Source organism: Lepisosteus platostomus, chromosome 4, assembly GCF_059453375.1.
Source record: "Lepisosteus platostomus isolate fLepPlt1 chromosome 4, fLepPlt1.hap1, whole genome shotgun sequence".
In the NCBI taxonomy this organism is placed as follows: domain Eukaryota; kingdom Metazoa; phylum Chordata; class Actinopteri; order Semionotiformes; family Lepisosteidae; genus Lepisosteus; species Lepisosteus platostomus.
Window position 1 is genome coordinate 41,201,416 of NC_142614.1, and position 26,435 is coordinate 41,227,850.

The following is a 26,435-nucleotide window of genomic DNA, read 5'->3' on the forward strand; positions in this document are numbered from 1 at the left end:
TGACAAAGGCTAAACTTTCTTGGAAAAATGTATTTTATGTAAACCATGTTTGCTATTAATTAATTTAGGGCTAGAATATGTTCCTTGTCTTCCAATGAAAGAAGGGTTCCTTTCGCCATAGTCGGGTTGACATTAGAAGCTTGCCACGCCCGGACTGTTACACCAACACATTAGCATGTTAAAGCGATTTCATTGAGGAGCGTAGCTTTCTTAACTAGTAAGTACTGTACGTCCTTGGTTTTGGAGGGGGGGGGGGGGTGTCTTTCGCTGGAAATCTCGCCCCCTTCTACTTTGAAATTACCTGTGAAACCGGTTTAATTCGTCACAGCCAGCACTCCCGCTGGCCGCCCACGTGTTATGCTCTTCGTTAATGTCTAAGCCGAAACACATCATTATATCTCATTTTGTATTTCTTAAAAAAAAAATCGTTTGCCCAGTCTAACAGTATTGTTGTTATTGTTTTTATCCTGTAAAGCGCTTTGAGGAGCCAGCTTTAAAGGCGCCATATACAATAAAGTTCATTATTATTACTATTGTTAATTTGCTGGACAGAGAGGTGAACATTATTACGCAGAAGACAAAGATAGCGATTTACGTTGCATTGTGCATTGTGCTGCTGTAATACAGTTTAAAATAATTAAAAGTCTAAACAGTATCAGCTTTATTTATGGGTTTTAAATAAAGGCGATTTAAACGCAATTTAAATCAATATAAATGTTTAGATTGTAACGCCTAGGTGACTATTCATTGTTATTAAAATGACTTAAATTCGATCATGTTGTGATATTTAGAAATATAAATTTGTTTGGTGCGAGTGAAGTTTTATTTAATCTCTGAGCCAGGGAAACGTTTTATTTTTTAAAAGAAATGTTTGTTAAAAAAAAGTCATGGCTCCAGCGGAATTCGAACACACAGCGTGTGATGTGGGAGTCAGGAACCTAACCCACAGCACCACCAGCAAGGTCACATGCAGAGTGCTGAAAAAGCACTACAGAAACATTATCAACAGACAATGTACAGCGTGTACTATTCTTGTGTTGCGGTACATGAATATAATTATATAGTTATTAATTTCTTTAGATACGCGATTCCATATTATATTCCCTTTTAATCAAATTCTAAAAGTATGCTTGTTGACTCCGGTATCACGTTAGTTAAAGACTTCGATGCTTAAAATGTTTAGGGAGAAATTGAATACTGGTGTGTATGTTTTCTTTAAAGTACCGAGACCAGCCATATACTATATGTTTAAGTTCCAAAATTAATATCGTTTATGGCCTTCACACGCGTTATAGTATGCTCCTATTCTTTTTATGCTCAGCTACTAAGATTTCCCTTCAGTGGTAAAATTCCATATAAATATTCAATACTTAAACGGGCACAGTAAAGACATTAAATATACATATACATACTGTATACAGTACAGTTTGCATACAGTAATATGTTTATGTTCCTAAATCAATCTATTTTATGAGCATGTGAAAGGCATGGTGAATCGATTCTCAAAAATTACTGTACTTTGCATGATTGGAAACAAATGCGTGATTGCGAAATGCTGTGGTGTTACTTTTACAAAGACGGTCAATGAAAAAAAGAATGTGGACCAGGGCAATACTTTTAGTTTACAGCTTGTCCAAGGTCATTCATTATTAATACTATTAGTAATATCTTTGATGATATTACTAAAAAGACTTTGATGGCGACAGCTCAAACATGAGAGGTTGAGCTTTATTAGCTCCACCTTGCGGAAATTCCAGATACTATTATTTTACTTGCAGTATTATACGAGAATTTACGGTAACTCGCGGTAGACTGCGTAAAGCGCACCGCAAAATAATGTGGTATCGCCCGCTTGTTTTGAATGGCTGCATCTGTAATAGCAACTTGATTTTGCAAATCTACACATGAAATGAAAGACATTTACTAAATGAAATGATAACCACATCAGAGATTCTATCCACCACCACGAACGGTTATTGAAGACTTACATTAAATTAATACTAAACATGAAGAAAAGCTCCCAATTTGCTCCACATACAGTACCAGGAAACATAAGAAATTGCTACTGCTTCCCATTGTGTTTCATAGTATTTTAGCCTTTTCATTAGATATTTTCATTAAAATATCAGAAATAAGGAAAAAAGTATGAATGGCAAATAATCCATAATCACTGTTTTTAGAGCTGTACATTATAAACATAATATATGACTCCTGGCTTGTCTTTTCCTCTCATTGCGCAATGTGAATTACAACACTGTACAATGCAATGTAATTTTCTCTCATTGTGTGGAACTGTTTCCATCTGGTGTCCATTATCTTTAGAATTCATTACAGTAAAAAGCAAAATCCACTATACCTTTTTTAATGTTAAACTAAGTGTGCAAAAGCTTCACTTTTAACAAACCGTTCAATTTTAAGTGTTTCACCAATTTAACACATCTGTTTAATTGTTTCTCAAACAGGCACTACACAAAGAGTGAAACAAATGGAACAAGTAAAGGTTTATTCCATGCTAAAAAGAAAAGAGACACAACACTTTGACTATGGAGCCTTCTTCAGGTCTCTTTTCTTTTCTTTTCAGCATGGAATCAACCTTTACTTGTTCCTTATTATCTTGAAACTTCCCACACACCCTTCCAGCTGTACTACTTGCTGACATATTTATAAACAGGGACTCCACTGGTCAACCTCTTGTGAAAACACAACATTATACATAACAGGTGAACTGTCTGGGAGGAAAACAAGTCTCTGCTCACAAGTCTCTATGACACATGTTCATCGTAGTCCTTTTAGTCTCGGTCCACAAGCAATTACAAAAATGCTATTATTCAGTCATATATTTTCTAGAAAACCATAAATATTGTTACTTCTATTTCCTATTTATCAGAATAACAAGGTTCCTCTTCAAGAAAGGGTATCACCTCTTTACCTGCCAAGTACAATGCAAAGGAAATGAATCGGTGGTATCGAACCAGAAACTGCAAGGGCTCTTCCCTCTGAACCAAGGCACCGAAGTAGTCTGCCACAGTTTCCCCATAGAAAAAATAATTCACACAAATCAGGAAGTACCTGTAGTTAAAAAGAGATAAGCAAATCCTAAACATATATTCAACAGTTTTATCATCATCAATTTGCTAAAAAATATTGAGATATTTTAGGGCGGAGTTGTGGCTCTGTGGCTGAGGATCTGCGCCTGTGGCTGGAAGGTTCAAATCCCGTGGTCAGCAGAGGAATCCTACTCTCTTTGGGCCCCTGAGCAAGGCCCTTAACTCCAGCTGCTCCAGGGGTGCTGTACAATAGCTGACCCCGTGCTCTGACCCCAAGCTTCTCTCTCTGTCTGTGTGTCTCATGGAGAGCAAGCTGGGGTATGCAAAAAGACAAATTTGTAATGTAAGAAATTCTATGTGGCTAATAAGTTATCTTATCTTAAATTACATTTGCTGTCTAAGACTATGTGGCAAAAATCATCACTATCTTTTGGACTACAAGATAGTCACTGTATATTTTTATTAATTTGGTATCACATCACCAATTCCTTTGTATTTTATACCCTAAATTTGTTATCAAATATTAATCAACTTGGTTCCCGACTACAAATATCCAGTTAGCACAGGAAGGATGAGGACTGGTCCCACACACAGGTCAGAGCAATTCGTACAGGAGAGGTAGCTTCAGTTGGTAAACTGAAGCAGCCATCACTGACAAACAATTGTTTAGAGGCATATTTCAAACCACAAAAGTCATTCTTGGTCAACAAGCTAAGGATATAGTGATTAACCAATGTACACCACCATCAGAATATAGTGTGTATATGAGTATAAGAGGAATGTGTCTGGATTTGAACAAGACTGCCAGCAGCAGGACGAAACAGGAAGCAGGAGGGGGACTGCATAAGACCACCAGTTACCAGGACAGGACTGAAAACCAGAACTCCGAGGTCAGGATAAAGTGTGGCTGAGAGCAGCTCAATAACCATACCCCAAGCAATGGTGCTGCAGAGCTTGAATGCTGTGCTAATCAGAGCTAATCGGAGGCGGCTGATGGCTGGGAGAGCCTGCCAAATCTGGTGCAAGTAGCACCGGGTGGGGTTGAGCTCCTTGTGTGTATGTGAGCAGTCCCCAAGGAGACCAGGGACCCACCCGAGCATAACAGAATCCTTACAGCTAGCTGTGAAATCCCTGACTGTAAGGTATGATCCAATCAATGTCAACCCCAAAAACAAATCAAATTCCAATTAAGATTACAATTCTGGAGAAAAAAATCTGAAAAATAATATCTGTGAAAATCATTGTATCAACTATTAATCAACTTCTTTCAGAATTCTATGTATCCTGTTACTTTTGTAAATTATTATAATGCAACATGGTTTTTCTTTTAACTGCAAATGAAAATTGGAGCTTTCAAGTTGCCTTGCTTTGAGCAAGCTTTCAAGGCACCCAAATCTCGGGCATCTCAAATCTTAAGATTGTTCTCAACATTATTTATAATGTTTATTTATTATTTATGGATCTATGAGTAACACCTGAATTTGAATTTCAAATGCCAGGCATTCAGGCCTCATTCAGCACTCTGCATTCAGAAGCCCTGAATTCATTGACAAATTGGATATATTTTAGGTGATTTTGACAGTCTACCAGAAACAATGATTTTTTTATTAGTTTATAAGAAATGAAAATACATCCATTTTTTTAACCACTTCTTCCAATTCAGGGTTTTGGGGTGGCCCAAACCTATCCCAGCAAGGAATGTGTGAAAGGTTAGATACAACCAGAATGGGACACAGCCCATCACAGGGCACACACAGAGACGCACAGACTCACACAAATTTTCCGCACTTTTATATCACAACATGCTGCTAAACAGACTTTTTTGACAAAGAAGGAAGTTAACACAGTAACTGAGATTCAGCTATTTTCTCATTTTATACAGTATTAATGTCCTCACCAGCTTAATGTTCTGAACCATGGAAGGTCATATGAGTGATAAACTCTGTATCCAATGGTTATAATCTCTTGGAAGCATTTGATTTGAACAACCATGACCTAAAATAAAAGAAAAACAACATGGTTTGTTTTATCAAGCATGAAAAATATTATTTTATTTATTTTTCTGGAATTTTTCTGGTTTATGTGCTTAAAATTAACTGAATTCAGTGAGATTTAGCCTAAATACCTGTCCCATAAAAACTCATTCAATCATGACACTGAAGAAAAACAGAAAAGATTAAAAAAACTCTTGCAAAAGACTGTTCAGTTTCAACCACTAGATAAATCATGGATAATGCATGGATATAGTGAGACAAACTATTGCAGATACAAATATGAGCACCTTCATTTACTAGAACAATAACTACATTTGGAAGAAACAGCCTTAAAAATGAAATAAATATAATTTTCTTATAATATAAAACAAACCATATGAATAAAATAATATATAGTACAACATATAATAACTGTAAATGTATAGTATAAATAGTATAAAACATTTTGTAAAAAAGAACCTTAATGGATATGTCTGCTAACAAGTAAATTTCTCAAGTACTATTTATTTGAAATTCTGTATACCTAAATTAATCTCCACATCAAAGGGTTTGAATACTTATGCAATCATGACTGATATAAATGGATACACTATGTCAGAGTATTACTGCACTTCTCTCTGAGAAACATACCGTTAATATTAGCACCACTGGCCCCATGTAGATGAGCAGAAAGAAGAAAGAAATCATAGTCAGTGATAAAATCCCACGAATCCACCAGTTCTTCCATCTGCAAGAAATAACATCAGCATCAGATGATTGTACTTGCCAAATACAGTGCACTATCCATATAAAGCAACACTTCAGGAAAAATGTGCTTGTGATCAATTTCTGTTTAGACTGATAAATGTATGGAATAAAATAATCACTTAAATATTCTATTTATGCCAAAACTCACTTATATAAAACATAAACTACTGGAATTTGGAGCAAGGTTATTTCAGCAAATTATGCTGAAATCAAGATTCGGTATGTTACAGTTTGATTTCATATTTAAAGTAAAAGCCTTGTTTTAAGGGGCTAGATGGACATACCCCCCCCCCCCCCCCTCCCCTTGATTCTCCTGTGTTCTCTGATTAGCTAATTCTCCCATAAAAGAACTCATCATAAAAGAGAAGACATACTTGTACAGTATATTCAACAGCAGAAAACAGAATTTGGTATTGAGCTGTCAAATTTAACTTAAATTGAAAAATTAACCACAGCGGTAATATGGCTTACAAAGACTCGTGTCTTCGGATGCATTATTGTATTTCATATGCAGTCTCATTTTAAAGAAAAAGAATGTAAAATAGTAACTTGTAAAGTAACGTGCTGACTAGAGCCTACCTCGAAGAAAGCCCTGCCAGAAATTTGTTTAAAACTTTAGGAGTGTTATCTACAGATAGAGGTGCTTCAGGAGTATCTGTGTCTGGTTTGGAGTCTCTGTCTCCTTCTCCAGTCATCCCAGTTCTGTCTTCTCCATCTGTTTCCTATGGAAGAAAAAAATGAGAAAGTACAATATTACAGTACAACAAAGAAGAGTACAATATTACAGTGGCAACACATTCTATCCTCAAAGTTCACAACTGAAGAAAATTGTTTCAAAGGTCATATGTCCACCTCTCCAAAAACCTTAACAATACAAAGATTCAATGATCGTGTACTTTGAATCCCAGTTTTAAGTTATTTATAAATATGCAAATACAGACCTCACCTAGATGCCTCCCATTCCACGAAAAGCAGATTGATAATGGAAGGGTGGATGAGTGTCTCAACTAAACATTATATACTATACATTAAGTCACTGATTCTTGTCTCCAAGTATGATTGTACTATGTGATTCACTTACAAATACAATGCTCTGATACCTTATCATTTTGTCTTATGTTTTTAAGAGGATGGCATGGTGGCACAGTGGCCAGCATTGCTGCCTCACAGTTCTGGGGCCCTGGGTTCAATTTCAGACCTGGGGTGCTATCTGCACAGAGTTTGTACTGTATGTTCTTGCTGTTTTCGTGAGGGTTTCCTTAGGGTGCTCCAGTTTCCTGCTGGTAGACATGCTGGTAAGTTTATGGGCTTGTGTGCCATGTGATGGACTGGTGTCCCATCCAAAGTGTACCCTGCCTTGCACCTACTGCTTGCCATGATAGGCGCTGGCTCCCCTGCTATCCTGAATTGTATGAAGCAGTTAGAAAATTGATGGATGGAAGGAATAGTCATTTTGAATGAAAATTAAAAGTTTTCTATCTGAACAGAGTATCTCAATTACTATAAGCAATCTAGTTATCAATCTTACAATGTCAAAGTTGTCAGTTTTACAATGTGCAGATCCCATATTCCAGACTTCCAGATCATTGAACTGTAAATTACAAGATGCAAATTAGTTCTCATGCTGCTTCTGGCCTCCCAAAAGAATCCTTTCCTATGACCCCTGCTTTGCAAGGAAAAGAAGTTTAGCTCAGTCCAGTTCCAGCTGAGAGGGAACGCTGGTGTGCTTGGCTGCCGTTCCTCTCACCAGTTTTACATTTTTTCTTTTTTTTAAAAATGTTTAATTAACTTTGTATTCTTTTTTCTATATCTGCCGCCCTGGTTTCTAATTATTTATTTTTATTCGCTTCATGTTTGAATTAACAAATGTGACTTCCACTTGCATTGTGACTGCTGTTTCTACCTGATGAAACTGTTCATCTCAGGACTTTTAACCACCTACTACTGCATTGATTCAGGATTTCCTTCCAATCTTGTTGCATTGCTGTGGATTCATTGAACATACTTCTAAGGTACACCTCACCACAACTGCTGCAACTAAAACAGAATTATTTCCTGATAAAAGACACATTTGATTATTGCCATAATATTGGGATCTTACTACCGATGCATTACATCCATCATGGAACAGGATGCCGTTTCTTTCCTTCGTCTACCTGCGGAGTCTCTATCCCTGCCTCTCGACGCAAGACGGCAAGTCCATCCCGCACCGGCCTCAACCTCAAAATTCTACTCTCACCAACGCACTTAGAACCCACTCTGCTTCCCCCTGGATCCTCGAGACTAGCCAGATCAGCTCTACTAAAAACCCGCTCTGTGAACAATAAGACTTTATTACAGATTCAAAACTGGACTTTCTGTGCTTAACTGAAACCTGGTACAGACAAAACGATGGTCTCCTGTTTAACCAACTAGTCCCTCATGGGTACAGGTTGTTTGACCTCTCGCATCTCTCAGGTAGAGGTGGGGGCATCATTGCTATTTACAATCTTCTTTTCAATTTAAGTCCCATTACTGTACCTCTTCCATTTTCTTTTGAGTGTCTTGTTTAACATGTCTCTGTTCCCCACTCTACTATCATTGCCACAGTTTATAGACCACCCAAACCTAAGAAGCCTTTTTTAGGTGAGTTTGTTGATTTACTTTCATTTTTATGCCTCAGATTTAAGTGGAACCTTATTCTTGGGGAAGTTAATATACACATTGACTCAAGGTCTTCCTGTTTGGCTAAGGATTTTCTAGCACTGCTGGGGTACTTTTTTAGCTTGTTCATAGCCCTACACATAACAAAGGACACTCCCTAGAGTTAATAATTGCAAATTGACTCTATTGTTTCCCACTACTCTTCCTTTGATCTAGGCCTCTCTGATCACTTAGCTGTTCTTATCAAACTGGAATTACCTGTTTCTAACACTTCCCCCTCACACTCTGTAAATTTCCACAACTGGCAATTAATTCCTCAGCCTAGGCTTGCAAATTCTGTTCTATTCTCCTAATCTTGTTTCTCTACCTTGGATCCTCTAGAGCAGTGGTTCTCAAACTGTGTCCACAGGGGTTCCGTGACCAAGAACACTGATTTTTTCATTCAGAAGCTAAATGAACTTTTAAAAACAAAAACGCTAATGGTTCAGGCATCACAGACTGTGAAAGAAAAAGCCACTAAGGGACATGCAACACACAATAGCAGAAAAGCTTGTAAAGCCATGTGCTATCGATCTGGTCAAACAGATGTGGGACGAAAAGCACGCTAAGCAGATACCACTAGTGCCCTTTTCAAATAATAAAGTTGCTTGCCGTATAAAGGACTTGGTAATAGACGTGAGGACTGAACTAATATCCCAACTAAAGCAACCTAACTTTGCTCTACAAATGGATGAGTCCACAGATGTTACAGGACTAGCAGTGTTGCTTGTGTTTGTGAGGTATCAGCACCAGCAATCTGTGGAAGAGTACCTTCTTTTGTGTGAACCATTACTGACTAATACAACTGGAGTTGAAATATTAAATATGTTGAATACTTTTTTAGAAAAATGAAATACTGTGGGAAAACTGCATTGATGTTTGTATGGACGGTGCGAAGGCAATGGTGGGAACAACATCTGGAGCCATAGCTAGAATCAAAACCATTGCAAAAAACTGCAGCAGTAGCCATTGCATTTTTCATAGGTATGCACTTGCTATGAAGAAAATGCCACCTGCTCTTAAAAATGTCCTCGAAGAAGCCGTAAAAATGATAAACTTAATAAAATCCCGACCACTGAATACGAAGCTGTTCAAAATCCTCTGCGATGACATGGGAAGCTTACCTAGTTTACCTGGCTTACCTGGCTTACCTAGTGGACATAGTTACAAAAAATAATTAAAATAATCTGGCATTGCAGATGAATACGACTGTATTCAAAGCCAGTGATAAAATTCGTGCCTTTCAAAAGCTAGAAGTTTGGGTCAGCAGCGTACAATGGCACAAGCTCGATTATTTCGCAACACTGAAAAGCTTTTGTGAAGAGTTTGATGAGGAAACCCAAGTGCTTGATGAACCTGAAGAAATTATCCAACATTTAAACCTACGTGAATCTTTCATGGAGTACTTCCCAAATGAGCAGGATGAAATACTGCAGAATTACTCCTGTGTTAAAAATCCATTCATAGTTTCAGGGAACCTTGAGACTTCACGTCACAAGAATATGAGAAGTTCACTGACCTGATTTCAGACTCTTCCTTACAAACAGCTTTTAATGAAATGCAGTTGGCAGAGTTTTGGTGCAGCACCAAAAACGAATATCCTGTTTTATCAGAGAAAGCTCTTTCTGTTCTTCTCCCATTTGTGACCACCTATCTGTGTGAAACCGGATTTTCATCGTACGTTTCCACAAAAACAAAGTATCGCAACACATTGGATGCCGAACATGAGACTGCAACTCACATCCATAACTCCAAATCTTAAAAATAATGTAGAAGTAAGAGGCAAAGTCACTCATCACACTGAGCTTGTTCTGTTTCTGCTGGTTTGAAGTCAATGTTGATTAAAAATTATCAGTACTCTTTCTAAAAACCTAATTTATGGTTTCACTGTGTTTTACTGACTCATTTTGCTACCAACTCTTTTCCTATTTGCGCCTGATTAGACCACGGAAAGTGTTGTTTGGGTCTATAAATTTTATTTTTTTCCCCTTTGCTAACAATGTAAAAAAAGTTTTCAAACCATTAGAAAACCCTATCTTGGTCAAACCGGCAGTTAGAACGTCGATTCCTTTATTCTCAAACAGTATTTCAGTGATTATGGAATCCTACTCCTTTGGACTCCTGAGCAAGGCCCTTAACACCAGCTGCTCCAGGGGCGCTGTATAATGGCTGACCCTGCACTCTGACCCCAAGCTTCTCTCCCTGTCTGTGTCTGTGTCACATGGAGAGCAAGCTGGGGTATGCGAAAAGGCAATCCCTAATGCAAGTAATTGTATATGGCTAATAAAGTGATCTTATCTTATAATTCCCACACCTCCTCCCTACTTGTCGTACTTTTTTGGTTCCCTTCTCTCTTCTTGACTCTGCATCCCTCAGTAAACTAGGTTCACACATGAAATCCACCACCTCTGGGTGGAGCGGTGGCACTGTGGCTAAGGTTCTTCGCCTGTGCAAGAAGGCGAAGGGCCTTGGGCCCCTGAGCAAGGTCCTTAACCCCAGCTACTCCAGGGGCGCCATATAAATGGCTGACCCTGCACTCTGACCCCAAGCTTCTCTCTCCCTGTCTGTGTGCCTGTGTGTCTCATGGAGAGCAAGCTGGGGTATGTGAAAAGACAAATTCCTAATAACAATAATAATTGCTTACACTTATATAGTGCTTTTCTGGACATTCCTCTCAAAGCGCTTTACAGGTAATGGGGACTCCCCTCCACCACCACCAATGTGCACCATCCACCTGGATGATGCGACGGCAGCAATAGTGCACCAGAACGCTCACCACACATCAGCTATCAGTGTGGAGGAGAGCAGAGTAATGAAGCCAATTCATAGATGGGGATTATTAGGAGGCCATGATTGGTAAGGGCCAATGGTAAATTTGGTCAGGACACCAGGGTTACACCCCTACTCTTTATGAGAAATGCCCATGGATTTTTAATGACCACAGAGAGTCAGGACCTCGGTTTTACATCTCATCTGAAGGACAGCGCCTGTTTACAGTATAATGTCCCCGTCACTATACTGGGGCATTAGGACCCACATGGACTGCAGGGTGAGCGCACCCTTCTGGCCCCACTAACACCTCTTCCAGCAAACCTCTTAGTTTTTCCCAGGAGGTCTCTCATCCAGGTACTGACCAGGCTCACATTTGCTTAGCTTTAGTGGGTTGCCAGTTGTGAGTTGCAGGGTGATATGGCTGCTCGTCTACACTCTATGGGTGACAGGGCCTTCTCCTGTTATGCCCCTAAGCTCTGGAACTCTCTCCCCAAGGTTATCAGAGACTCATTTCTGCTAATGCAAGAAACAGATCCCATTCCCACCACTTTACTTCAGTCATGTTTCATTTCTCTCTAGTCCATTGTCCTCAATCTAATAAATGAATACTTGAGCACTGGTGTTCTAGAATGTGCTGCCACATTACCACCTCATTGTAAATAACCTTTTCAAACCCCTCCAATCTGGCTTCCGTCAACTTCACAGCACAGAAACTGCCCTGGTCAAAGTTACTAATGATCTTCTTATAGCTTCTGATTCTGATTCTCTCTCTATCCTCATTTTACTTGATCTCAATGCTGCGTTCAACACTATTAACCATGACATCTTACTTTCTCATCCTGAGACTGTGTTTGGAGTTTCTGACACTGCTCTCAAATGGTTCAAGTCTTATCTCACTGATTGCTGTCCCTTTGTCTCTCTTGGTGGATTTAGGTCTGAAATTGGTCTCGTTAAGTCTGGTGTTCCTCAGGGCTCGATACCGGGTCCCCTACTTTTCAGCATTTACATGTTTCCACTTGGTCAGCTTTTAGTTCACATGGCCTCAACTATCATTTCTATGCTGGTGATACTCAAATATACATCCATATCAAACTACCACTCCTATCATGGAGTCCTTGCACTGGCTTCCTGTCAAGTTTCCAGTTGACCTCAAAATCCTCATGCTCACCTATAAGGCTCTGCATGGTTTGGCACCTCAGTACCTGTCTGATCTATTATCGTGCTGCTCCCCATCTCATAACCTTCATTCCTCTAATTCTTGTGTCCTAACTCCTAAGCTCGTCTACACTCTATGGGTGACAGGGCCTTCTCCTGTTATGCCCCTAAGCTCTGGAACTCTCTCTCCAAGGTTATCAGAGACTCACCTTCTCTAAACTCCTTCAAATCTAGACTCAAAACCTTCTTTAAAGAGACTCTTCTTAACTGGTTCCATTATTTACACCTCTGCTCCTACTGTATTTTGTACCACCATCTACTGTCTCCTCTGCGTATTCTCATGGTGTTTATCTTGTGTATTTTTTATTGTTTATTTTTAATTGTTGTTGTTATTGTTGTAATTCTGTAAAGCACTCTGAAAAGCCACCCTTAAAGGTGCTATATAAAATAAAGTTTATTATTATCATTTATTATAAGTGCAAGTCTCACAAATGGAGCTCCGTTCCTTTCATTCTTGCCTTACCCCAAGCACAAGCACTAAATTTAAAGAGAAACCATTTTGTATGAATAACAAATGTGGTAGCAGTAGATGCAAATTTTGTCTGTACAGCTTGTTTTTTTATTCAGTTAAAATTGTCCATTTACAAATGTTAATGCCACGGATGGTAAACGATAGTTTTGGCCTGGTAATATCAATATCCATTTAGAGGCCTTGTACTGTATTATGATGACTTACACCGTCATGAACTACTGTTAACAACTGACAATACAGTGTACTGTTACTATACATTTCTCACTTAAATGCTATTTTAATATATTGTATCAGAAATATCAGACTTTCAACAACTGAAAATAGTGGTATGTTATAAATATTTGCTGTAGTGAAGGTTGCATACATGTTCTAGAAAGGTTCTGTACAAACATACAATATAAATACTGTAGATAAATGAATAAGTAATTAAGGGGCATGAGACAAACCTTTTTGTTTCAATTTAATTCTGCTGAATATCTTTTAAAGTATGTCAGGTGGGATTTGGGACAAAATTCAAGTGAAGCAGTGTACTCTCTTATTCTGGCATTCTGGCATTCAAAGACATTTCTCCTGCACAGTTCATTCCCTAAAACCATGAAAAAGTAAGGCAAATCTTAACTAGAAGAATGGCATTTAACTTATGAAGGGAGTCAGCAGTGTTACTCCAGTGACATGGTTCTTTAGAATGGAATGTGGTATAAATTTGGTTCAGACTCATAAACATTACTTATAAGAAAAATCTGTCACTCCTTTTCAAGGAATAAGCCATGCTGCTGCCATTTTAAAAGGAAATAATGTTAAATAATTCATTTACTTAACAAATGGAAAAACTACCCCCAATTCAATTTGAATTTGGACCCACAATTAAATCACACACGGTATTACAGAAAAGAGAAAGAAAAACAAAAATAGTACAATCCTGTATGTTATGGATCAGCCTCCCGTGGAAAGTGTAGTTAAGACCCTATGCGGGGCAGCTAATCCAGAAAGAACCAGAAATGGACTTCAGGGAAGACACACAAGGTTTATTAGTGCTCACTGAAGTCCAAGCAAAAGTGAAGGGTAGGTATCCAAAAGCAACCAAATCCATGCGGGTCTAAAGGGAATCCAAAAACAGTCCGTAGGTCCATTGCCTGGAATTCTATCCGGACACGAACATAGACGCAAACACACGAAGAACAAGAATCCAAGGATAATGGGGCTCCGCTCCATGACCTGGGTTTAGAAGGTCAAGTTAGCCACAACAAGCCTAAATAAATCCCCTGAAGCCTGGTAGTAGGCGGGCCATCAGGCAACCATGTTCTGACAGGAACTGTCAGGAGAGGGTTAGAATGCACTCTGGAGGAGGGGGTGCTGACCGTGGCAATTTGTTGCCTACTTATTGGACAAATTAAAAGTTTTAACACTTGCTAAAGGAACAATAAGGCAGTGATCATGGCTAAAAATCACATGTAGTAGTTCTAGAATGGGCAGTTACCATTTAGGAGCAAGATCATTTATATCAGCTACTTTTTATGAACGCTTGCCCCATTTGCTCTCAGTGCTGCCATTGTTATTGGTGGATAATACTATCTTACTAAATAGTTTAGAATTGGGTGTTAGTATTAATGGAACTGCTTTGTCGTGCTTGAAATCTTACATCACAGAATGCATTATGTTCAAATTAGACATTGCTTGTTCTTGACATAACTGTTTACTCTCTTCATGATGTCATTTTTTATAGTATCCATGTACTTTATGTGTTTCCATTGGGTAAGAATGTTCCTAGGCTTGACAACTTTTTATTATATGACACTGAAAATTGTTTGCAGGACTTATAACACTGCTTAGATGTCACACTGCTTAACAAGGTTAAAGACTGTTGCTGAAAATCCTTCCTGTTTTAGCTTCTTTGAACCAGTTCCATTTGGTTTTCAGAATAAAATTCAAAATACAGCCTCTTTTAAGTGCTTTTGCTGTGAATGTTATGGCTTCATTAGTCAACAGTTAAATCCCTAAACATCTACATATCATTTGCCCTCTTTGAATTTTGGTCATCTTTCAGTTCCCAATATGCGACTTCAGATCTTTGGAAGTTATTCTGCCTGTTTGGTTGCTCCAAGGCTGTGATAGGATCTCCCAGCTCATATTAGATATTTCAAGTACTATGCTGTATTAAAACATGCAGTACAGTACTTTTATGCCTTAGCTTATTATTCTGTTTTGTTATTGCAATGAATTTTGTATTTATTTTAAAAGTTTTTGAAACTGAACTTGTGTATTTATTTAAAACATTTTTGAATCTTTATAGTAAAACACCTTGATGTGTCATGAAAGGTGCCAAATACAAAGGTGGTGATTATATTTTCTATAATGATAATACAGGCATCTCTGCTTTAACGCAATAGATGCGTTCCTGTAAAACCGCTCGTTGTGCAAAACCGAGCAATAAAAATAACAGGGCTTATGGGAAAATAGGGTTGGGGCAGACCACTCAACACCTAACCAAATGCCTGTTACGCCACGCCTCCGGAGGAATCGGCATTCCACCTCATACTCCAGCACAGTTCCCAATTAGCCCTTTTCCCCAGCCTATTTAATGCTGCCTCACTCTCTTCCTTGTGCTCAGTATTAGGATTTCCCTGGCTAGAGCTACTCCCAGTCTCATTGACATTTACTACTTCCTGACCCTGGTTTGTTCTCTGTCTACGTCTCCTGGTTCTGGTTTTGACTCTCGGCTTCCTCGCAGTTTATGGCTCCGCTTCCGGTTATTTGTACTTTTGTACCGGCTAGTTGACCTTCGGCTTTTGGACTTCGGATTGTTCTTTCGACTATGCCTTTTGGAGTTTACCCTGGTTTTCTGCATAGGGTCCTCACTACTATTCCTAACAATGCCTAATGCCTAAGAGTTACCAAGTTTATTAGTTATCCTAATAAACATGTTTACACAGTTTAATCACATATTAAATTTATAGTGTAGCAGTTAAGGAACAACTTAGGCAACAACGAGACATTTAGATAGCACCCGCACTTTTCATTACAGGCCTCCATCAGCCTGTTACCAGACAACAGAAACCATAAACCCTTCGAACAAAACTTAAACACACAAGAGCAGCAAAGGGAACACGTACACAACTTCAGGGTGGATACGGGTCTTGAGAAGAAAACAAGTTTATTGTCATTATACTCATACACAGCTATATGGTATAACGAAATGCTATTTAGCTGGCTTTCAGATGGTAACCAAAAAAAACAACGATACAATTGTATAAGAAAAAAAAGACAGAGACAACAGGCAATGTGCAAAACAACTTCAAAACAACCGAATACAATAATTTACATAGCTAAGGCCAGCTAGCAGTCAGCCTGTGGTACCACCAGCCTGCACTGCGGCACATACTAATTTTCTGTGTGTTCTTCTGCCAAGACACCAGGCGAGGGCGCTATAATAATAAATAAATACTACAGTAAATTTAGGACTTTACCTTGAAAAAAATTGAACCACTTAAAATTTTATCGCTTAATAGCAGAGATCAGTGTACAGTGTTTTATATATATGCCTTCTTAAAGTCAAATGCAACCTAATTTCAGGAGTTAGTAATGGGGAAGAATTTCCTTGTACACATCTACACTGAGTGGCCACTTATCAGGTACATCTACCTAATAGCAAATTGCTTCCCCATTTGCACTCATAACAGCCTGAATTTAACGGGGCATGGACTCAAAAAGGTATTAAAAGTGTAGCACACAGAAGCTTGCCCATGCCTTCTCCAATGTGTCCCTTAGTTTCTGCAAATTAGATGGTGGTTGATCTCTACTCCAAATAGCTTGTTTCATCTCATCCCACACATGCTTGAGTGGATTGAGATCTGGTGACTAGGGAGACCACTGCATTAAGCCGAATTAACTGTCATGTTCCTGGATCCATTCTAGGACTTTCCTATTCTTGTTGCATGAAGCATTATCCTTTTGAAAAAGCCCATTTGCAGACATGAACGGATGCACCTGATCAACAATGATGTTAAGATTTCCTGTGGCATTCAAACAATGCTCTACTTATATCAAGGGACCCAATGTATGACACAAAAACACATACCCACAACATCACGTTGCCACCATCAGCCTGCATTGTTGACGCCAGGCAGGATGGATCCATGGACTTGAACATGAACTATGATTCACCAGACCAGGTGATGTGTTTCCAGTTCTCCAGTGTTTGTGTTCCTAAGTCCACTGCAACTGCACCTTCTTGTTTTCACTGACAACAGTGGAACTCAGTTGGGCCAGTGTATATTTCTATGTCAACAATATTTTCAGTCAAACTACAATCACAAATCTTTGGCACTGCACAATTGGATTTGCACAGCCAGTCCTTAAGAAAACTGATTTGTCTTAAATATCATTAGGATTAATCTTGAAAGACAGCTTGTCATTCCAGGTACTTGGATGGCTGGAGGACTTCACAGACAGGTTATTCTGAGTTAAAAAAATATTTCTCACCAAGATAAATCTATGCAAAATTAAGACCACTAGCTGACACATAAAGCCTGCCGTACTTTGCTAATGAAAAGCACTTTGGAATCCTTTGGGATGGGAAATGCTATTAAGTGGGAGGGATTATTAGGTAGCATGACGTTTGCTCTCAGAGTATCATTTGCCATGATGTTCTGATCCTATTTACAGATTGATTTCATTATTTGGACAAGTGCACCAAAGGAAAGACCATTTTCTCTAGTATCATAACAAATGCACGGAAGAGCAATTTCAGGAATCATAAACATCATCTTTGAATTAGAAACTCTTGTCTGAAATGTTATACTGTCCTACCTGACAACACGGCATTTGTATTTATACCACTGTATGGCTTCCTATTAATAAATAATATAAAACAAAGCAAATTTACTGCCATTCTTTGTATTTGATTTCAGTGCAGCTTGGTTGCACAGTACTTTAAGCTGGACATAACAGTTGTCCAGAACTGAACAGGGGATACAGGGGATATCAACAGTCCTTGACTCACAAACGTGGTTGATAGACTGCTGGGAAATCTGCAGCTGGTGTATTTAAACCAAAGGTGTCCCTATCCCCTCTCAGCAGACTTAATACTAGCTCAAACTAAGGTGTTGCAGTCGGCCATTGAGATTGAGCCTACAACACTTTATCACTCGAACTGTAAGTCTGGAAGGCTCTTTAACAAGTATGGTGCACTGTGTTTAAATGTTTCATCAGCATAGTAACTGAGATACAGTTCACCACATTACATTCTGGGTGATAACTTGATAAACAGGCAGGTTTATCAAGTTATCTTTGACCATAAAAGAAAACTATTAGGTATATTACATATAGTACTTTATTAGCTACTGTAGGTAACCACTAATGGATAGTAAAGCCATTTAAAAGTCAGATAAACTAAAAAATAATAGAATGAAGAAGCTACAAAAATAACACGAAATTTTATAAACAAAATCCAAACTCAAACTTTTGCACTTACCATTTTGCAAAACAAGAATTAGTTTTGTTAGAGTCATTGAGTACCTTGCTCAAATAAATACAAGAAATCTCAGAACTCCTTTGGATTTAACATTTTAACATTTAAAAAAAGGTTCTTGAAGGTTTTCAACACATCTAAAATCTACCATGATTGCATCTCTCTGCTGACAAAAATAGACAAAAAAAGACAGTATCTTAAAATACACAGGCAACAGAAACTTCAGGGTTCATTTCCTACATTCTGATAACAGCCAAACTTCAGAACCAGATTATCAAATCAAATAGTTAAAGCTTTCCACAGAGTAAAACAATGAACTGCTTATTTCTGCTTGGTGCCCTTTACTGCTGTTTCAAAGACACCTATGCTTTCCATTGCACAAAGTTATACAATAGTGACCCGGAGATTTTCTACTTTAGACAGGTAGAAAACATACTTCTATGGTACTAACTCTTGTTCTTTGAGAAACACTGCTGCTTCCCTAAACATAAAGTTCAACATTACAAAAAACAGATATCGGCTGTGAAGACCTGCCACGTTACCACTAGCAGCCAGAAAATACAACCATGGCAAAATGCCAGACGGAAGAGACATTGGCAGACTCGAGCCCGACTATATATAGGGAGGGCTACTATATGTTATGATAACATGGCTAACATGGGAGTGGTCAACTAATGGTTTCAGACAAGAATATGATAAGTCAATTAATATGTCGTGTACATAACCTTACTGGCCTCATAACTGGACTCTTGCCTTGCATGCAGCTAAATCATCCATAGAAGCAAAAGCCTTCTTTAGAGCACATTTAAATGACATTTTCAAGTACAATAAACAGTGGGAAATCCTCACAAAGCACATTAAACTCAATACTCTGAACTTATTTTCAGAGACCCATGCATGCTCATGGAGTGCTCATGCAGAGGCTGTCTTCCTCAAAGTATCATAAACCCTGAAACCCTCTCTGAAGTCAAAGGCATTGCCAAAAATGTAGATTTTATCTCCGACAATGATTTTACAATCCTCCAACATAATCTGCCAAATACCATTGATATGGTATAGACAATTAAAGAATACTAATCAAATTATCAGAGAATTTAATTCAGTACAGCACTGAAGGAAGTAAAAGTGCAGGGCATTGTTATAAGCGCTTCAGAAACAATCAAAAGACACTAAAAGTGCTTGCCTTGAGAACTTGCCCAATCAATAAACACAAAGAGACCACTAAAAAGGAAGACCAATGTACTGCTTGTGGCAAATAACAAAAATGGCAGAAAACAGTATGGATAATCCAAGGCCTAACGTCAAAGAGTGTCAAAGGTCTGTTTCAACTGAAAGAGTTCAAAGAATCCAATATGCACCTTAAATGCCTTCCTGGCTTACCAATGGCATTGGAAGTGTTACAGTAAAACAACTTAGCATCAGATCTAAAGAAACATGGAGGTTTTGTGCAAGCATTTTTGTATTTTATTGCCAACTAGTTTAATTTAATCACTTAGTTACAGTATATTTGGAAATGTGAAAGTCACTGGTCCACGTTTTGTGTAATTAACACTTCCAGGGTTGTTACCTGACCCCATATTCCCTGGGCATTCTGAGACTAAACAGGATTTTCAAGTTGCTCTGAAACTGAATGAAAGCAAGAAAGGTACTAATAAAACTATGTTCTTCTATAAACCCAGAATATTAAATAAAAATTAAATAATTTCCCAAGTTAATGGGATAGATTTAGACTTTAAATTATTATTTTTATGTTTCATTTTTGTTTTAATTTCTAATTTTTAATCATTTATAATTGGCATTTACTGAATACTGAAGCTCTGTGAAGTTGCCCCCCTACGAACAGCACAAACGATGAAACCTACCTCATTTATTAGTGCTATGTCTGTGCCACTGAAAGCAGCGTTTGTGCTGTTTGCATTTCTGAGATAAAGCACCTGCTTTTAAAGGGTGTGACCCCTGTTACACTGTGGAAAACCAGGGACTGAAACAGACATCTGCTCTTTATTGTGCATATTTCTTAACAGTCCCACCAAAGCACCTAAGTTCCATAACCCAGTAACCGCAAACAGAAGCGCAAAAGCATCATAAACTTAAGTGGATGCTGTGTGCGCCATAACATTCCTACCCCCCCCCTAAAAACACAGTTCTGCCAGTCAGTGAAAAAAGGACCACTGGAAATAGGTCAGGGAAACACAACGAAAAGACATAAAAGTCAGTGATAAAGTCTTTAAACCAGCCTGGTCTGGATTGGACTCTAGCTGGCCTTGCTCTCCAACGGGAACGGATTGCACCACAAGGAAGTCCATCTTGCCTGTGAGTTCAGCAGGAGCAGCCTCAGCCTCAGCAACAGGGTGCGTGGGAATCGTCACTCTGCGGAGGTGGCTAGCATGCCATCATGACCCGTTAGAGGTGCAAGAAGGCGGGACCTAACTTCTCTGTGACCTGTAAAGCTTGTGCTCCTGTCGGATCCAGACCAAATCCTGGACAGTGATTTCAGGTGGCTTCACCTATGTGACCTGTTATACTGCCTTTTCATCTGATGCTGGCGTTCTCCTCCCTGCTGTGGGCACATGCCAGAGGGGTTGGAGCTGGGTAAGTCCGCAGACTGTCCAGGGGCATTTGTAGTTTACAGCCAGGCATGAGTAAAGCTGGTGAGATGCCAGTCGTGGCATAATGTGTGGCCCTGTAGTGGAGAAGAGTGCGGAGCAGCACTAAGTGCTAAGAAGGACCAGCCCTCAGCCAGGTAGGCTCTAATGCCTTTTTGAAAGTTGGGTTCAGTCATTCCACACCCCCGTTCACCTTTGGGTTTTAGAACGCAGTGCAGATGTGTCGAATGCCTTGGTAAGCAAAGAAAGACTTAAACTCTCCACACAGAAACTGCGGCCCGATGTTGGTGGCGATGATGGTTGGTAGCCCCTAACGGGCAAAGAGGGATTCCAGGAAGTCCGTGACTGCCTGGGTTGTGACTCATCCTCTGGAGACTACTTCTGGCCATTTTGAATGTAGGTCATAGGCCACTATGAGGAAGCACTGATGGATGTCCATAGATGTCCATCTGGAGATAATCGCAGGGCTTGGTCAACAAGTCTTGGTGCTGAAGCGGAGGCAGAGAAGACCCCCTGTTTTCCCTCTAAGAAAGCAAGCCTTGCAGTTTCTGACCAGTGCCTCCGCCAGACAATCCCTGGCCATCTGTCAGATCCCAGCACCATTTCTTGACTTTAACAATGCCAAGGTAGCTTTCATATGCCATCTGCAGCACACGTGCTTTGAGACTGGCTGGGACAATCGTGTAGGTCTCCTGGGCAACACAGGAGTCAATCCATCAAGAGAGCTCATCTTTGATGCGATGGAAGGGGCCCAGTTCAGCTGTATCCTCTTCGCCAATGTTACGCCATGGAAAACCAGGGACTGAAGCTGACAGGTTTCGCAGATGTCTGCTCTTTATTGTGCATATCGTCAAACTTACAGCGAATGGCAAAACCCGCCAAGTCACCTAAGTGTCGTAACGTAGTAACCCCAAACAGAAGCGCAACAGTGTCGTAAACATAAGCGGATGCTGTGTGCGACATAACAACCTCACTCAGTCCCCCTCCAAAGTCGTAGGAGAACCAAACCAGTCTCATTCGTTTTTGTGCTGTTGAAAGTAGCTTCTCGGCTACTTTTGTTCCGAGATACAGCACCATCTTTTTCAGATGATCACTTGACCACTTACAGAAACTTTGACCTCCAGTAACCCCATATGTTAAGTTCAAGCATTCTATTACTGGTGCGAGAGTAACAGTGTCTGCAATTTTGTTTCTCTGTTTGTCCCAGGGGGTGGGCAGCAGCTGATTTTGCACAGCCAGTGTTTGTGCCATAATGAATGAGGTGGGTTTCATTGTTTGTGCTGTTTGTAGGTTGGATCAACTTCACATGGCTGAATACCGATGTCTCTGTTATAAATTACCCCACTATACTTTATGCTTGAGTCATTGAGGAATTGAGAAACCTTTTTCATGTCACCAAAACCTTGCAACTTACTTTAAGTGATTCATGGATTATTTTGTCCCTGAAATGAAAAATATATTGTGAAGAGCAAAATCTGCAAATTAAAAATTATTGCAGACAATGTTGTTGCACTTGACATAGGTTTTGAATAATTATGCCCCAACTTTAAAGTTGAGATCTTACCACCACGTACCACATCTGTCACAATCTGGATCCCTCCTCTTAAGGGCACTCTGACACTTCGTATTTTAGTTGATTATGTGCAACTTCCCACTGTTTGATGTCCTTCTCCTCTTACTTCCAGATTATACTGTCTGTATAGGGTCCTGAACTACGCTTCACGGGAGCCTGGACCAGCTCCTGATACAGAATGCTGAGCCACAACTAGGACCCCACAGACGGTGTTGCACTTTTTGTGCCCAGGTAAAAAGGGGGGTACTGTCACGATCTGGATCCCTCCTCTTAAGGGGACTCTGACCCTTTCGTATTTTAGTTGATTTTGTGCATCTTCCCTCTGTTTGTTCCTCATTATTTAAGCCTGGCGCTCTCGCTATTCCTGGCTCAGCATTAGGAGATGGACGCCCGGAAGCCCGCCTACCAATGGGTCCAGGAGAGACCCGATGCAATAGGCTTCATCACGGTGTCCTGACCATCTGATCCCAGGGCTCAGAGCACCTGGCCTTGTTATCCTGGTTTTATTCCCCGTGCCTGTTCCGGATCCCATTCCGGATTTTAACTGTGTTTGTTTCGTCTTTGATGGATCCCCCGCTTTTGGACTTTGGACTGCGTCCCGGATTCCCCCTGGACTGCCTAAACTTGTTTGCCATCGCCACGCCCCCCGAGCACCGGATTACCATAGTCATGAACCTTTGTCTGTCAACCCGTCCTGATCCTCTTCGTCTCTTTCCCTGATGTCCTTCTCCACTTACTTCTGGATTATACCGTCTGCAGAGGGTTCTGAACTACGCCTTGCAGGAGCCTGGACTGGCTCCCATTACAACATCACTGATCCAGCCAATGCTAGCTGCCCTAGGCTAGGACTGTTAGCCCTTCATTTGCTCATCTATGGAAAGCATGTTGCTCCATTATACTTTTTGGACAATCAATCTGTATAAACCTATACACATTTTGCACATATTCTATTGTTTTTAACAGTGACTATGATCATCATATTTTGCACACACGGATGTATTTATTTTTATTATTTATTTTATATTTATTTTGTATAATTTTTTTGTCTATTCTGATGTCTGTTTTTGCTTGTCTTGGGCTGGACTGCTGTAACACATCAATTTCCCTTCGGGATCAATAAAGTCTTATTTATCTATCTGAAGAGGTGTTAGTGGGGCCAGCAGGGGGCGCTCACCCTGTGGTCCACGTGGGTCCTAATGCCCCAGTATAGTGATGGGGACACTATACTGTAAACAGGTGCCGTCCTTCGGATGAGACGTAAAACCGAGGTCCTGACTCTCTGTGGTCATTAAAAATCCCAGGGCGTTTCTCGAAAAGAGTAGGGGTATAACCCCGACGTCCTGGCCAAATTTCCCATTGGCCCTAACCAATCATGGCCTCCTAATCATCCCCATCTATGAATTGGCTTCATTACTCTGCTCTCCTCCCCACTGATAGCTGATGTGTGGTGAGCGTTCTGGCGCACTATGGCTGCCGTCGCATCATCCAGGTGGATGCTGCACATTGGTGGTGGTGGTGGAGGGGAGACCCCATTACCTGTAAAGCGCTTTGAGTGGAGTGTCCAGAAAAAGCGCTATATAAGTGTAAGCAATTATTATTATTATTATTATCTAATTGTTAACTTGAAATGCATGAACAATGTATGGAAAAAATCTATCCTGAAGCAGTTATTGACTGTTGGTTCAAAAAGTGTTGGTAACACTATATACTTGTATTTATTTTTTTTTTTTATGGGTTATAGGTATATTGTTTGGAACATACATTACATTACAAGCTAATTACATTATTCCTTATGGATATAAATTCCCCTTTTATTTTACTGTAATTTGCATTACAGTATTTAGGAATGTAACTTGGACTTATAACCAGAAACAAACACTCAATCCAAATGAATTCTTATGTCAAGAACTTCCTCCCTCAAGCGGCATGGTCAAAGTTTGTGCTCTTACGGTCCCTAATCCTCCATATATACATAGTTCATAATAGGAAATACTCCCCTATGGATGTCGTTTTACTATAAATAACAACTTGCAGCTCATATATTAGGGACCCCCTGTACTATTTTAAAAGTATCTTCATAAACTGTATAGCTCTATTTGATGGATTGTATCTATTAGATAACAATGCATCAATAGTTTAAAAACTGCCACTGACCCAGTTAGTTTGTGGGGGTTGACAACACAGGAGTCCTCTAAAAGTATGAAACATGAAAAGTATCTGCATTCATTTTTATTTTACATTATACTTCATCTGTTGCAATCACCCATTTATAAAAGCTGTGATTTGTGCAAAAACAATCCTGCACGACCAATCTCATGTGTTCACTAAATTCTGTAAAAGCATGCTATTATTGTAGATAGCAGTGCTATATAAAAAGAGGTGCTAAGCAGAAAAAGGTGTTTTGATGTTTCAGCAAAGAAGGTATTCATTTTATTTGTTAAAGAAAACCATTTCAGTTTTATAAGAATGTAATTATGTTATGAAAATAATAAATGTGAATATGTTAATACCTTTTACTGCCAAACAGACATAAAAAGTTGTAAAGGGACAAAGTTCCATTCACATTACTTTGGCTAAAACAGCTAATGATCTTATTGTATACTGTACATACAGTATGTTATTAATTGTAAAAACTGAGTGATAATTTAAATTGTATATTTAAATGATAGTACATACTTGATTTTATCTGCCTACTACCAGTAAAGTACCAGCTACCCACATAATACCATAATACCACAGTTGTGCCATGTATTAAAACTGGTGTCATCTGTAGCATTACATCCAATGACACCTACTGTCCAAAAAGCTGTACTGTATATGTCCATTTTGGTCAAGTGCAAGTTCTTTGAGACAAATCAGAAAAGGAGGAACTCTTTGTTCGGTGGAGAGAATGGATGTGGGTATAGAGGTGGGTGGGACAAAAGGTGGACAAAATTCTGCACATGCTGACAGAACAAGTAGAGGGCGTCATCGGGAATATAGCACTCAAAATTAATAAGTGAGCAGGATTTCTTTGCTGTGTACATTAGTCTTTGAAAAAGGAGATGATAATACCATACTTATAAAACTTCCCTTTATGGCCTAAATCCAACAAAGACTGCTTTCTTCACTGAATATTTTTACTGCCTTAAATATGGTGACAAGGAAATTTGTCCGAAACCAACATATGAATGGGACTGTTGTGCACACTACAAAAATGTAGGAGGATTAAATGTTCTTCTATGCTCTGTAGCAAAGTGTTAGATGCCTTTCAATGCATCATGAAGAAGAGTTTTGGCAAAATGTTTGAGGAGCCAGAGTTGATCTCAGCTGTCATCTTACTGCTGAAGTTCAAGATTGCTTGGTCCAAGAATAATCTCATAATCAAAAAAGATGAGGGAGTCTATCTTTAAGTAATACAGCTGATCAATGCCAAAAGACAGCAAGACTGGACCAACTGCAATGGAAACTAACACAAGATTTTGGAATTAACAATAATACAAATAATGCATACCTTTGAAAGTGAAAAATCTAAAGTTGTAAGCAAGTTGACTCTTTGGGTGGCTTTTTTCTTTTTCAGCTGTGGAGCATGCACTGGAGTGATGTGAATCTACAAGTCATTTCAAAACAGGATTTCACATCTTTAATATTTGTTCTTAGAACTATTTCATGGATTGTTTTATTAATAAATACAGGTTGTGACTATAAATTCCTGATTTGAGATTTAAATGTAACCATATATGTAAAATAGTAGTGCAGCTGATAAATTATGACAACTGTATATGTCCATTTTTGCCAAGTGCACGTTCTTTCAGGCAAATCAGAAAATGTGGAACTCAATGTGAAACTCAGATATGTGTAACAGCAGATTTCCAAGGATA

General features: G+C 39.2%; 1 protein-coding gene across 1 annotated transcript in view; it reads right to left on the reverse strand.

The window, feature by feature from the left end:
• Nucleotides 1–26,435, reverse strand: part of cds1 (CDP-diacylglycerol synthase (phosphatidate cytidylyltransferase) 1) — a 55,192-nt gene that overhangs the window by 22,109 nt on the left and 6,648 nt on the right. The window contains exons 2-5 of the mRNA XM_088629489.1: nt 6,368–6,510; nt 5,672–5,768; nt 4,945–5,042; nt 2,930–3,069 (exon numbers count right to left, since the gene is read on the reverse strand). Of these exons, the coding sequence (XP_088485615.1) occupies nt 2,930–3,069; nt 4,945–5,042; nt 5,672–5,768; nt 6,368–6,510 (478 nt within the window). The remainder of the gene's footprint in view (nt 1–2,929; nt 3,070–4,944; nt 5,043–5,671; nt 5,769–6,367; nt 6,511–26,435) is intronic.